Source organism: Gasterosteus aculeatus, chromosome 17, assembly GCF_964276395.1.
Source record: "Gasterosteus aculeatus chromosome 17, fGasAcu3.hap1.1, whole genome shotgun sequence".
Taxonomy (NCBI): Eukaryota; Metazoa; Chordata; class Actinopteri; order Perciformes; family Gasterosteidae; genus Gasterosteus; species Gasterosteus aculeatus.
In genome coordinates, this window is record NC_135705.1 from 19,047,562 (window position 1) to 19,063,008 (window position 15,447).

Genomic DNA, 15,447 nt, shown 5'->3' on the forward strand with positions numbered 1-15,447 from the left:
ATCATTCAGCAGCCACTTAAATCTGCATTAGGCTTCCTGCGATCCACTTCTATACTGCTTATAAACTCACTTGTTCTTTTGGTTCCAACGTGTTCAGGGATGCGTGTAACCTTTTGACACTTGTGTCACGTGTGAAGAGAAGGCAACAGATTTAAAGAGGGAAAAACATAATTTGTGAGAAGCATTCAAACTGGGAGGTTTTCCGGGTTTCTCAGAGCAGTCCTGCTAAAAATACGCTGTGGGCGATGTTTCACCATCTTTAAGGCAAATAACCACAGAGGGGGGAAAAATCTCAGAAGAGTTCTAGTGGGTTTGTGTGTGTGTGTGTGTTTGAAGGCTCACTGGCATTAATCATCTCATCTTATTTAATCTTTCTCATGGGTTTGTGTGCGTGTGTGTGTGTGTGTGTGTGTGTGTGTGTGTGTGTGTGTGTGTGTGTGTGTTTTAAGGCGTCAATTATCTTATTAATCTTCCTCACTATGAGTATTTTGGTTCAGTTTGGAAAAAAATAAAAAACTTTTGAAAGGAATCTTAGGGAAAAAGTAAAGTTCACGTTTTGCACTTCCTTACCTGACATGTCACGCGCATTATAAAGCTCTGCTGCAAACCGAAAGCCAACGCATCCTCCTTCTCTTCCTCTCTATCGCCTGTATCTTTCCTTATCACTCAGTCACCTGCAGCTCATTCCGAGTATCCGGCCTTACTTTTGCCTCTTTTGCATATAAATCCTTGCAGGACACGTGCGGCTTTGCATGTAACTCTTGTCTCCTCGCGGACGAGCCCCGCAGGAGGCGGAGCTCCGCGAGGAGACCCATAAAACCCGAAGCTCTGCTCCTCCGCTCACTGCACAAGGTGACGCGCTCAGCGGCGCACGAATCGCTCCGACCTCCGCGGCTCGTGCGCGCACACACACTCTCACACACACACGCGCACACACATGCGCGTGCACGCACACAGCAGCAGGAGCAGCAGCGGCGGCAGCGGCGGAGTGGGCATGAACGCGGTCGGGTTCGGGAGTTTTCGGTCAGAGGTTCGCTCCCGGATCCACATTTCTCCTCCAGGAAGAACCAAACCCAAACAGAAGTAACGCGTAAAGGCCGGCACGGGACCCCGTGGAGAAGCCCTGCCGCCGCCCCAAAGGATACCTTTGATCCGCAGTCTCGATCCGCGGATTACGGAGGCCTCGCAGCGGGGATGTGACAGCTGCTTTGGGCCACAGAAGGGAGCGACAATCGGTTTCTGTTTTGCGGCGACCACACGGCCGCATAATGCAGCATCATTTGGACCTGGGGGGACATTACTTCGCACCGGAGGCTCAGCCGCACGACCACAGGACTCATCGCTACAGGAGTTTCATGATCGAGGAGATCTTGACCGACCACCCGCAGCACAAAGCGTCGGCTCCGGCCGGGGAGCTGCTCAAGTTCGGGGTGCAGGCTCTGCTGTCCGCCCGGCCCTTCCACAACCAGCTGGGTAAGGTGTCATGCTGGGAACTGAACAAATGACATGTTATTACATATTAGTGAGAATTATTTTAAATTGACATATTGAAGTCCGTATTTGGCGCCTGATAAAAAAAGTATTTCGGGGAAAAACAAGTTTTTTTTTTCTTTTTAAAATTGAGTTTTAGCAAATGTCTTAGAACAATCAAGCAAAATTACACATAATAATCGACATTATTGAGTAAATGTATCAGTTAAATGAGACAATTGGAGAATTCATTTGTATTGAAAAGAAGAGGATATGTCTCATTTTGCAAAAACAAAAACATAACGGCTCCCAAATAAACAGAATAAAATACTGAAAGAATACTATTGTATATATATATATATATATGTTTAGGTTGCATACGAAAATGTAACTATTATTTTACTTTTATTTCGTAAAGCCCAAAACCACAAATGAAGAATTCCCTTCACGGGGCTTTACAATCTGTACACAGCCTCCGTCCCGGGAAACTGCAAATGCAAATGTTTTTTTTTCTCAGTTAGGTTTCAGTTTAATGCGTGCATGAAGTATAACAACTAAAAAGGAACCAGCAGATGTTGTATTATATACTGATATTCCTGTTAAAAAAAAGAAACATTTTCAAAATAAGGCTGCGCGTTTCAATTACACATCTGGATTTGTATCTATCAGGTATATTTCCTTCATTAATATTTATAATCGTGTTTTATTAAAGACACATTCACAACAAATAAAGCACGCGAAGGGCCATGATGCTAAAATTGTCAAGAGCTGAAATTATACTTTGTATCGAGCTGCTTAACGCCTGTAAAAATACAGATGTTTTTATTACAATACAATGAATAAACAGCTAACAAGATGCCCATAATAACGTTTCGGGCTAAGCAGATGAGGTCCCACTGCTATTGGTCGTTTTACCTAATTGCATGTCTATATTTGTCATAAATGAATATTTTCAGTCGGACGTGCTGACCTGCTGTCTGTAGTGTTGGATGTGTGTGTGCGCGCGTCACAGACTGGTCAAAGCCTCCCTGAAACCCACCCGAACCACCAGCATAACCTGAGCCACAGCATCTAAGATCAAACCCCTCCGTGTCTGCGTGTCTTCTCCTCGGTCCCTCCAGTCCTTAAAGCCGACCAGACCAGCCTGCTCAAGTTCCCCATGTCCCCGCTGGCCTGCTCGCTGGGTTCCCCGCTCGGCGCGCAGCTGCTGTCCGCCGCGTCGGGCCTGCAGATCGGCGCGGCGTCCCACCACCTGCCGCTGGACCTGCACCTCCGCGGGAAGCTGGAGCACGGGCCCGACGCGGGCGGCAAGAGCAAGAAGGGCCGCCGCAGCCGCACCGTGTTCACGGAGCTGCAGCTGATGGGCCTGGAGAAGCGCTTCGAGAAGCAGAAGTATCTGTCCACGCCGGATAGGTGGGTTTGATTGGACCACCTTTTTCAGCAGAGAGAATTGTCGCCAACTCATCTAAATTGTGGATTATTGTTTTTTTCCCCAAATAATTAAGCTTTCAATAAACCTTTTATTTTAACAAGTTTTACAATATTGTGTCCATGTAAAAGTACAAACACGTAGACATTAAAAAAAATACCGAAATGTAAAAAAATGTTATCAACATTTTCCCCTAACCAGGTGATGACCTATAGGGGTTTATTCAAACGAAGAGAGACATTGTTGGCATGCTGCAAAAATAATGATTTAATGGATTCATTATGCTGATATATATTAGAATCGGCTGACCATTCGTCCAAAATACAGATAAACAACAAGCAAAAGGAAGTTAAAAGACCAGGACAAGATGTGGAGTTATTGATTGTGTCCGTGTCTTTGTTCCTCACAGAATAGACCTGGCTGAATCTTTGGGCCTCAGTCAACTGCAAGTGAAAACATGGTACCAGAACAGGCGGATGAAATGGAAGAAAATTGTAAGTTAGTCCTCATATGGGGGTGATGATGATGATCATGGATGTGATGATGATGATGATGATGACGATGTGGTAGTGGTCACTGTGTGTAGTTAAGGCCTGCACCAACAAATGCATCGGTCTGTTTTTATGTTATTTCAAGAGATGATGACGGGAAACGTCGATCCGTGAATGTATAACCGGGGCATAAGAAATTATATAGAATTTGTCATATCTTTAAATTTGGCATGGAGAATTGAGAAGGAAAAAATAAAACAGCTGTCTGAAACTGTATTCGTCGAGTGTGTTGGAGGGAGTCACATGTGCTTCTTCTTAAAATGACCCCCCCCACCCCGCCGACTGAAGTCTCTGCTTGCGTTCGACCCGCAGGTGCTGCAGGGCGGCGGCCTGGAGTCTCCCACCAAGCCGAAGGGCCGCCCGAAGAAGAACTCCATCCCCAGCAGCGAGCAGCTCTCCGAGCAGCAGTCCGAGGGCTCGAGCTGCCAGTCGGAGAACACCCAGGAGGAGTGACCCCCCCCGGGACCCCCCTACACGGCACCCGGACGGACACTCCTGGGTCCCCGTGCGCGCAGAGCATGCCGGGAGGAGGGAGGTGGGCGCCGGGGCTCCTGAAGCCGGCCCGTCCCGCGCAGGCGTCACAGAAGCCTCGCGGAAAAGGCCTGAACTGTCCACGCGCGCCGACATCCTCCAGCGGCCGCGCGTTGTTGTTGTGTTGTTGTTGTTGTTTCTTACCACGCGCTGCCTTGGTGGTGAGCTCGATGCTGGGGGGCAGCTGACACCTTCGCAGTAGGTCTACCCTTCTATATTCTAAAGAGATACGTGTCTTTGCATTCCCTTTGTGTAACTAAACTGTTTAATTATTAAATATATTTTCACAAGTAACTGTTCTTTGTTTATTCGAGGCTCGTGGGGATCAGCATGCGGCTATAATCGTAGTTACACGCATGCGTGTTGTCTTTTCCTGTTAAGGTTCTTTATTGTGTTTTGAGGGAGAACAATTGTTGACTTGTACTCATGAAAAATAGACATTTTCATTTGATCTAAAAATATTTTTTGAATCCGGTGGAGCAAACCGTCGCTACGTAAAGTTGTGGCTTTGTGTGAATGTATTTTATTCTGCAAAATCAGCCCACTTGTTGCAATTGCAGAATTAATCTTGCGGTTCGTGCCCCAAAATCTCCCATTTTCCTCCTTCCTTTTTGTATTATTAGATATCGTATTCTTGCCAAAGGACACACCAGGAACCAGGAATCAGAAACATGTATTGCCAGAATAGCTCATACATATGGGGATTGGACATGACGGTTGGTGCATAACACTGGACAGTAAGACAGGGGGACATTGGACAACAATACAAATAACACAACATTATGCAGAGCTGGCTGGTGGGTGGTTGTACTTGGGTGGGTTTTTAAAAGCAGTCACATTGGAAAGATTTTTTTTCTCATTATACTTTATATTGATTTACGAGTTAACGTTGAACGTTACATTGAGTATTGACGATATATATTTATTTTTATAATTTTCTATTTGTTCTCTCCATAGAATTCGTGCGATGAAAACACGCCCTTCCTTGTCTCTCAGTGGGAAAACTTTTCATTTGAACCTCAGCCACATGTCTCAGATGCTTTATTCCAGCCTTCCAATTTGAAATCCTTCAAATGGTTATAATGAGTTCTGTTTTAATTAGTGCTTTAAATAAATACCATGTTTTAAGGTCCAGAGGGACAAGTATCCAAATTAGTTTCATTAGATCAAATGACCTTAATGAAAATCCTCACACACACATTTCCTCACGTGCTTATTTTTCTTATAATAATCAAATTAGCTCATACTTGCTTTAAACAATATTCATATTTTCATTATATATTTTTAAATTAAGTTCATATGTTTATTATTAGACATCGGTAGAGCATTCAAACAACTGCATTTCAACAGGCTCTACATATCTTCCTCCGCGTTGTTACACGACTATTTCGCTTCTCTTTTCAAGCGAGTATAAATATTTAACACTGTGCTTATTCACAAAGTTAAACTGAGTCGCTCAGTTCTAATCAGAGGAGACATAAAGTGCTATTTGGTAAGAAACAAGCGCACATCTGTGCGTCTGAAACATGAAAACAAGTGGAAATGTCACGTGACCTCATATCAGTCTGGCAGCACGCGGCCTTTTCCCTGAACGGTCTTATACTCGCGTGCTCTTTACTGCGCCAATAAGGTTTCGCTTTAGTGTGAACATGGACGGCACTTGGTTCCATAATCATTTCATGTGGAAGCGGAACACGCGCTCCGATGTGCAGGTTGTTATTATGACATCATAACCCCGCTGTCAAAAACCACAATAAGTACAACTTCCACTATGTCACGGTTTACTGCTACTGTGCTATAGCTTGTAATAGCAATCATACACCGGAAATAAAAATAAACTAATAATCAGTAAATAATCTGACACGGATAGTTAAATGTACGGGCACATGGCCAAATATGTCAACCAGCAATATCTTTTCTGTTGGAATTTCTCACCTCATATTTCGATGTTTTATACTGAGATCGGTGATGATCAAGAGTCGCCGATGACTGAAGGGATTTGAAAACAACGCATCTTGTTTTAAGGACGTTTTGAAATCTCTCAAATAATTCAGTGCAACTCAGTACTATTTTTAACACCCAAACTCTGGAAACAACGGACTTTAATTGTCGTCATGCTTTAGCGTTTTTAGTCTGCATGCATTTTTTGTCTTCGAGCGCTTTAGTCTTAAATTGTTTTTAAGTACTGTCAGACTTTTGGGTGGCGGCCGGAGGCGTCGTCCTTGACTCGGCAGCACGCGGGACCAGAAGCATAAATATCTGTGACTAAGGACCATATAGTGCGGGAAACGTCGGCACTTATGGAAAGTGCTGCAAACCTCCAAAACAAATCGTACCCGTCTAAATCAAAACGTGCCTTTTAGAAAATGCCGACAATGAATCAACTGAATCCTGAATCCCATTCAAAACATCTGCACACGTGCACGCGAGTTACAAGCGGTGTCTGCACTTCACTGTCATCATCTATTAACGCAACACACCCACCCTTCATATGAATATACATATATATTAGTCACATGCAGTTGAAGGCCTCCGAGGCTTAATGAATTCATATTCATTTTCAATCCGCAAAATCATACAATTCAGAACCTTAAAATTCCTGCTAATCATCTGAAAAGCCTCATTTTTTCACGTTTTTTTTTCGTCACCGTCTCTCTTTTTGTAACGAGGTGTTTTCGTTTAGAAGTCCTAGCAACGCGTCCGTCACCGCGTCCTCCGTTGTGTAAGCGGTCCTCGGGGAGTGCGCGAGGAGGCCTCTGCGCGAGCACGGCGGCGGCTCTGTCCACGCGCGCGCATCCTCCCTCCCGGGCTTCGGAGCAAACGACTTCCGACATAAATTGCAATCAGGAGGAAAGAGTCAGCCGCCAGGAATACGCAGATTCCCCGACAGCCAATTTAATCATTAAAGGGGGCGGGGGGGGGGGGGGGGGGGGGGGCGTATGGCACTCCGAGCAATGAGAGGTTGACCCCGATTTATTAGAGGAGCGGGTGTTCGTGGAGTCAAAGGGGTCCGCTGCTTAGTCAGGGTCCCAGGCCCCCCAGGGGGGGTCTGGTGGTGTAGTAGGTGGGCTCCACCACCTCCGCCCCTGATTAATCGAACCCGTGCGCCAAACTGCACATGCGGCCGCATGATCGCAATTAGAACCGAAGCCGACTGCGCGCAGAGGCCTCGGCTGCTCGTCCCGACAACGGGCCCGATGATTACTGCCACGGTTCCGGTTACCGGCGTTCAATGGGCCGCTGGGAGAAGTAATCCGGAATAGAGCCAATCATTACCGTTATTATTAGACTACTAGACTAGAGACTACTTACAAACAACACGTTTTCAAAGATAAAAAATGAAACGAATGGAAATAGGAGAAATAGGTGCAGTGTTTTCGGTGTAGACGGAAAAGCTAAAGACAGATATCTAAAAAAAAAATAAAGAAACACGCAGAGCAAGTGATACCTGTGACGTTATTGATCGTTAGTTGGTATGATAGTTAAGTGCTGTAATAATGTTAACTTTACGTTTGTTAATGTTAACATTGATTGATGTTTATTTATGGTAGTTACGTTGTTAGGACTGTTATGTTTCTTCTAACTTCAATCCAACTTCAAGTTTCATCACTATTCTTGCCCCAGACCTGAAGTTAACCACAACCACGTGGCGTGTGCGTTTCTACCAGCGAGATAGAGGCCAACATTTCTGACAAAAACAGTAAGCTTAAATGTGAATGGGTATGAAGTGACATGGTATACATATATATGTATATGTATATATATTTTTAAACTCACTTTTCATTTCGTTTTCACCAACATAACGCATGCATTTTCATGCACACGTCCTTGAACTGAGACTAACGAGACCCTGAACGCATCAAGCTGCTATCAGATTACATTCTCCATAAATCGGCTATTCATCATCAACAGTTGTCTTTGTAACACTGCAACGGGCATCAGGTAAATATGAATTGTAACTAAACTCATTCCATGATCCATTTGGAGATTACTTCCCCATTTGGCGTGATAATGGATTGGCCTGCATTTGGCTGCAGCCGCATTAACCCGTGAGGCGTTCACAGACCGCGCTTCATAAATAGCCCCACAGTGTGACGGCCATTCATCACGGGGCTGAACCCTCAACCCTCTGAGGACGATGGGAAGTGAACCGGGGAGCAACGTTTTGGGAATAAAAGCCCTCACTGTTTCTCTCTCTGCGACAACTTGTGCCGTGAGTGGGTCCTCACCCAGCTTCCTATGTGGACTCAGACTTCAGAGTCAGCTTTTATCGGCCACAAGGACCCATTTGGGCTGCCATATATATATATGGCAGACTTCTAAACATAGAATATATATATTATATATATATATATATATATATGGCAGCGGACAGGTGTCCGGTGAAGGGGGCCTATGGGAATTGTGTAGAATGCTGAACCACAAATATATGCAAAAATGCAAAAAGAATGAAGGATAAATTATATAATATAGGCTCTATATATATATATATATATATATATATATATATATATATGAGCGATCTGAGCGATTTGCTCAGTATTATGACATTGTATTATTTTTTTTCCTTTTCTAATGATGACGTTTAAAGGGTCTTTTCAGAAAACAATACAAACATATCTTCTTGCATTTAGTGGCAGTAGCCACCGCTTTCTAACACAATGGACGGAGATCCATCCATCACGCTTCTGTGCATGTGAATATTATTGAGTCCCAAAATAGTCTTGCAAGCCACACAAATGACTTCTTTCAAAAAATATTTAAAAATGAAATGATACACTTAACAATCTCAGACAGTCTCAGATTCTCATTTGAAGGAACAGAACTGTCCAAACTCTCTTTTTGTTTCAAGGCAAGACGAGGAGATAATGACTATAACATTTAACTAATTATCATCATTATTTGTGAACTTTTATGTTCAATAACGGAAAGGAGCCATAACCTTTCTAAATACGTGCAAATGTTTAAACATTTCCAGAACATAAATCGGATCATTCTGATTCTGATTTCATTTGGTTGACACATAATAGGTCAGTTTTTACTGAGGATGACTAGGATATTTCTTTGTATCCCTCCATAAATAGGTACAAAAAAGATAATGCATTTCCTCCATGTTTGAATTTATGAATGATGTATCAACACATCTCTAAATTTGAGTTTTTTGTCATCAGGGTTGTAATGCTTAAGTAACACTAAAAATACATGTTTGCAAACTGCTCCATCATCATCACAATGCACTCAGACCGAAGGGAGATGGTGTTAAAGTGAAGCCTCGTCCCGCAGGTGTCAGGTGATTTCCTGAGGCTCAGATCACGGCTCTCCGTCTCGCAGCTAATGGGAGAAGGCATTAGAGGACATAAACAAGAGCACATCAGCCCGTCGGTTTCCTCCAGTGTCCCGTCGCCCCCCCCCCTCCCCTCCGCTCGGCTCCGCAAGCACAGTTTGCAGGAAATGTCAGCCGGCGTGATTGATTTGAGATGAGCGATTCCCTGACTTCATGCTTGTATAAAGCAAGACAGCTGTTGGGGAGAAATCAAATTCCTGCAGGAGCTGGAGAGACTTGTTTTTTTTTCCATCTGTTTAACGGAGTCGTTGCATTTTGTTGGACGAGCAAATAATAAAAATCAGGGCCAAGATGTGGCAGAAGGTCAGTGAATACCCTCATTATGTAGCAATTACAGCACAAAACCCCCCTTTTCCCTTCGGGATCCAACCTGAAAGGCATTCCCACCTTCTCCGGCTTTTCAAAAGTAAGACGTGACAAGTAACAACTTCATGACTCACGTTATCGTGGTGCAGAGCGGAAGGATTCGTCCACGCGTCCATTCCTTTTTAATGAAAGATTACTCTTCAGTTCACCAACTGCTTTACATCTGCAGCCCCAGCAATGCACTTTCTTTCTAAGCTTCATCAGCCATGCGCATGCCTTCTTTTTCCACGGGGCGTTGTGCTTCCAAGCGATAGTTGCTGAGACTTTGGTGATTTGAATTGCAAAAAGACTTGAACTTGTTCTGCATGTACAAGGAGCCTCAATAACACAGTTTCAGTCCCCCCTTCTCACATCCATTCACTGCTTGGACGGCCATGCGAGGTGCCACTATCCAGCCATTCACATCCATTCACTGCCCACATCCTCGGGTTGCCTGGGGTCATGGGGGTCATTGGTCAAAGCACGACCGGCTTCTACCGAGCCGCCTATCGCCGCAGTTTAACCAGCGGGAGACGCCTCGAAAGGGGCGAGTGGGTCAAACAAACGCGGGACTTTGGCCCAGGAGACAGCTGTTCCCGTCCAGAAGTAAACGTTAGGCGTCGTACGTGTGCCGTTCCAACAATATCATAACACAAGCCACGGTGTGTTGCCGTGACCGTACTTATTTCACAATAGCGTTCCTGTAGCTCGATGCGAGACGGACACGAAACACATTCATGAAAGTGTTTTTTTTAACCCAAAAAGCTCCACATTGAACGCCCCGGTTTGCAGAAACCGACGTAGCCAACAATTCCTCCAACGAGCGCGACCTCGACACACGTCTCCACAGACAACGTGATCTCCAAAACCTGTTTGTAAAAAACGTATATGAAAACCGTGAACATACAAATTCCTACGGAACTGGCGGTGGTTAACCACGCCCCCTGAGTGAACAACATGGCGGACCATGGCGGATTCTTGAGTGAACGTCTCTCCGCCATGTTGGATTTTTTGAGGGGGTTAGGGTTAGTATTCTATTCTTACAATTTAACATTGATTTCTCGTTAAAATGCAATCATAACACGTTTATTTTACAGGGCGCAGCTCCCCGTTCACTTTGAACAGGGTGACGTCATCGGTTGCAGTCCGCATTTATTCCGTATGTATCACCACGAATTTGTATGTTCAAGATTTTCGTACACATTTTTACGAACAGGTTTTGGAGCTCAGGCTGCCGCAGGACGCCCAGGCTCCTTCCCAGCGCTTTAAACAAAGGACGAAGCTGAGCCAGTGCGTCACGCCCTGTTCACGTTGCTTCCAAGAGAGCTGTTTGGACACATCCTCCAGCGCGGACCTCTTATCGCCGTGCCGCTGTGTTGAAACAGCTTCATTCCTCATTAAAGCCCTCCGTGACTCATTGCGGATGTGTTCAGTGTTCGTATTTATCTTCTTATTTAGATGTGGCCGATAGCCGAGAGCTTTTCTGCCTGGCCGGGGGGGCTGAGAGCAGCTGGGCGGCAGGGGCCGCGCTCAGGCACTGGGCCTTAAGTGATAGAGATTATGAAAACAGATGAAACTCAAGCAGCGGAAACTTACTTTGAACGGCACCGAAACACTGCGAGGAAACATTAGAGCCGTTGGAGCTACCGACTGCTGATTGGTATCATTTAGCGTTGCAAACAGAAGATATTCAGTGTGTAGGTTATTATCTGAAGTTGTGTTGTTATGTGAAGCGTTGGTAGCTGAGGTCGCTGTGCGTTGTGCAAACAGGGGAATCACCAGCGAGTCTTTAGAGAAGCTTCTTTAAAGCACCACTTGATCCTCTGAAGGGTTGTTTTCTAAGCTAAAGAATCGTTCACGCGTCCACGGGGCTCTGACAATACGAAGCGGTTTCAACATGGGTTTGGGCTGTAACTGATAAGTGCTTCTACTCAAATGTTAAATAAAATATAAAAACGTCAATTCTCTGCTTTTGTCCAGAACTGTGGAAAAAGTTCTATGATATTAAAATCCATACGCTTTTTAACTGCTGTGGATTACAAGTTAATTCATTTTGTATCTTTTTGTAAATTGGTTATAAGACACAGATTTGAGACAAACCTTCAGGTTAGACAAACTTATAATGAAGTTCATTTTCTCAATAATATGGTTTAGCCCTGCGATTGGCTGGTGACTAATACAAAGTTAAAAAATATACAAATTTCTATTTAAACTTTTTGGAAAGTATAATGAAATTTTTACTACATTATACGTTGCTCCATGAACCTTATATTTTTCCCTTTTATTGTATTTTCTGGATTAAAGTGTTGGAAAAAATATGTAGGAATGAATTATTAGACCAATACAAACAAACATAAGAAACGTTTTCACCATAGATGAAGTTATGACAGCTTAACTCACATTACTGCAATTATCAGTCATTCTAAAACCTTTAAACAAAGATCAAAGACAAAGAAGAAAATGAGTGTGGATTCGAATAAAAACAACACAATGACGTTTAGTTCAGGGAATTGTTTCAGCCATTGCAGTTCATGACAAACACTTCCTAGAAGTGATCTAATTAACCACAAACATGCACGCAGTTTTGTCCTTCTTCTGGGACCAGCTTCATGAGGTTGTGATTATCCTGGAGGTCACAGGTCATTCTATACAGTGACGTCAAGGTCTCAAAAATAGTTTCACTTTGGGAAATGGCCCCACTTTAGGACGAACATCCTTGCACATTAATACAATGGGGATCAATGAGACATTAGAGTCTCCCCCCCTCCAGGCATTAATGTCGCCCTGGATCTCTACTGACCTCGTGGGCTGCAAAGGGTTAAAAAGCTGCAGTTACCGAATCCATGTTGTCTGGAGATTTATTTGAACAAGACATGGACAACACAGTTTCCGGCAATTGCGGTGCGTCCGATCCTCTCATTGGGATTGATTGCGTGCTGTTGGAATATTAAACCTGGATTAAAATGGCAAAGGGCCTTCGCTGTGTGTCGACTGGAAGACGCAGCCGTAGTAATCTCCCAGATGTGCCTCACATGGCTCTGGAATCACTAGAGAGCTTTCCTGGCGGTATGTGGATTTCAGTGAAAACAATCAGAAACGTCTGGCTCGGGGACTGTAAGTAATTCTATGATGGCGTCGGAGACGGTAACGAGAGGTGACGGTTATAATCACGGCTGTACGGACGGGACCAGTGGCAAGATATGTGGAAAGGATTTCTTAACGTGGATGTAAAAGATGTGCATGGAAAACCTGTCCGACGTGACTTGGACGACGTCGGAGGACGTAATCCCCGGTTCATCCTCCTATCTGCTTAAACGTTGTAATTTATTCCTCCATCCGGTTGAGTGACAGCGGCCTCTAGTGGCCGAGGGGTTGTGACAGGAGCAAAGAAGGAAGGTAGGTGACCTCGTGAAAGCGATATAGGGAGGAAGTCCAACAGTTGGACTCAAAGTGTTTCCTGACTCGTCACATGGGCGCTAGTTGGAATAGTAAAAATAAGTAATTCACGTAATGTATTTACATAACTGGATCAATTACGTTGCTTATGGTAAACGTTAAATAGACGGCACTTATCGCGCTTTTCTTGTCCACCAACCACTCAAAGCGATTTAACACCACACGTAATGTTTCACCAATTCACCCCCGTAACAGTCGTCTTCAATGTAGAATATTTTTACTGCAGAAAATGAAGGTATGCAAGTTGAAGGTTCTCCTGCCAAACCACGTTTAAAAACTTCGTCACGTCGCTTCACACGTAAAAAACAAAAAAGGTTTTGTTCTGAGGCCACCCAGGCCTCAATGGCACATTATTTAAGTGTTACTTTGCAACAGTCATATCAAAGATGGGAATTCAATCAACATTACTCTCATTCTAACCCCCCCCCCCCCCCCCCCTTTGCAATATTAACCAAACACCAGCGCAGCCGCCAGGAACATCTCGCCGAGCCATACACGGCCTCGCGTCTCCATGATGACGAAGAAAAGACCCAACAGTGTGGTGCTGAAATTGGCAAAAGATTAATGACCTGTTAACACACTCTGGTCGGGGGGGGGGGGGGGGGGGCAGCGGTAGAGGCAGATATGCCTGTGCATCCCATTAAAAGCCCCCGGGGACAGCGTGCATTAAGGCGCTCTTCATCATACCGATCAAAATATTAATGGTGCGCCGTAAACACTGCGCCTCCGTCCGACAGTGATTTACTTTGCACACAGACCTTAATCCGAGCGCGCGGCGCAGCTCCGCTCATTAGCCGCGGCCTTTAGCTCACACTCGCGGGTGACACGCACAGGTGGACGTCCGACTATCGTGTTTACGTTATCTTTTTTCGTAAGCTCTGTTTGACATTTTTCAAACCGCATCACTGCTTAGCTCCGCGCCGGCCGAGCTGCACGCTGCCAGATGGAGGCCTTCCCTGCTAGCCTCGCCCGAGGCACACGGCGGTTTCAGCCTCCTCGGCCCTTCTCTTCTTTTCCTCGCCGCTCTTCCCCCTCTTGCTGTTTCCCTCCAAACACGGGCCTGGTATCCAATTTCCCATTTTTTAAATGAGAGCGGCGTGCTGGGCTACGGATGAAAGTTCACGTCGCTCGCGTTAACTGCGGACGGGCGACAAGGCGGCAAAAAAAAAAAAAAAGCGTAAAAAGTTCTGCGGTCACCGAGCTGCAGAAGTTGTATTATAAAGCGAGCCGTGTGGGTTTTTTTTAATGTTTATGGAAACAGTGAGGGGGAAACCTTGACAGAAACGACCCAGTAATTAGCTGTAATTTAGATTTAGCAACGGGACCCACCACACAGACACACACGGGGAGGGAAGGAGAGCAGCTCAACCTCCTGCTCACCTCGAGGAAAACTTCAAACCCCCAAAAGGCTTCCAGTCAAAAGACATGAGACTGAAATAAGGCCAAATAAATAAATGGGCTCCAAGATTTGCTACTAAGTTGAAATGTGAACGCTCCATGAACAGGACCATGATTTGGGTCGATCACCTGACTGTTTTTAATAATAGTCACAATCTTGAACAAGACTTGAACATTATTAAGTATTTTAGGGAAAAAGTTCCTTTCCCTTTGAGAAAGTCCAATCTCCAATCTATTTTTGCAATGCTGTGTTTAATGACAAGAACTATTTCTATAAAACAAAAGACCATTAGTTGAGCCGGTGAAGGTACTGGTCGCTTGGCCTCTTCAGGGAACTGTGAAGGGAGCCGTTTGAACAGATGCACGACGGAGAGCGAGTCAAGAATCTGTGTTGAACAATCATCCAAAAGATTAAGGACGTTAAAAGCCATCGCGGGGCTTTGTTTTGACAAGCTAAAAATGTTCCTCCGGCCTAATATTTACGGCAGCCAAGCATCCTCGCGCCGGACACTAGAGCGGTGGATGAGCCCCGTAAGTGCTCTGCATCAATTTAGCCGGCTAATGTCCAAGCCGGATCGTGAGCTCTTGTCATCAAATGCCGTAAATACGGCGGAATCTAATGCGTTTCTGCGTTGGCTTCTCCTTGTGTTATTGTAAGCGATGTTGGATCTGATGACAGAGAGGTCCAGCTGGCCCTGTCGGCCTCGCCTCTCTATCCAAACACGGTGACATAGTGCAGGTGTCCGCCGACGCCTCTCCTGGCACCTCGGTGGAACACATTAGATCGGACCAGGGCTTCCTTTATAGCTTTTAAATGGAGGCGCAGGTCAAGGGCTCCCAGCCAAGGGCCCCCGATCTATACCATGACCCCCCCCCCCCCCCCCCCCCGCCTCCCGCCCTCCACAAGTCCGTCTGCCCCAGCC

The 15,447-nt window shown here is 45.1% G+C and overlaps 1 protein-coding gene across 1 annotated transcript; it reads left to right on the forward strand.

Annotated features, from left to right (window-relative positions):
• The first annotated feature begins 750 nt into the window (after positions 1 to 750).
• On the forward strand, positions 751 to 4,275 carry barx1 (BARX homeobox 1). The gene is made up of 4 exons (XM_040203550.2): positions 751 to 1,473; positions 2,592 to 2,883; positions 3,309 to 3,393; positions 3,763 to 4,275. The coding sequence occupies exons 1-4, from the start codon at positions 1,269 to 1,271 to the stop codon at positions 3,901 to 3,903; spliced, it is 723 nt and encodes a 240-aa protein (XP_040059484.2). The 5' UTR covers positions 751 to 1,268; the 3' UTR covers positions 3,904 to 4,275.
• Positions 4,276 to 15,447: the final 11,172 nt, after the last annotated feature.

What these genes read in the sequence shown, in the direction of transcription:
- barx1 (XM_040203550.2), top strand. Translation starts at nt 1,269, where the DNA reads ATGCAGCATCATTTGGACCTGGGGGGACATTACTTCGCACCGGAGGCT. An exon ending in GCCCTTCCACAACCAGCTGG is followed by an intron (nt 1,474 to 2,591) that starts GTAAGGTGTCAT and finishes CGGTCCCTCCAG; the next exon opens with TCCTTAAAGCCGACCAGACC. An exon ending in TATCTGTCCACGCCGGATAG is followed by an intron (nt 2,884 to 3,308) that starts GTGGGTTTGATT and finishes TGTTCCTCACAG; the next exon opens with AATAGACCTGGCTGAATCTT.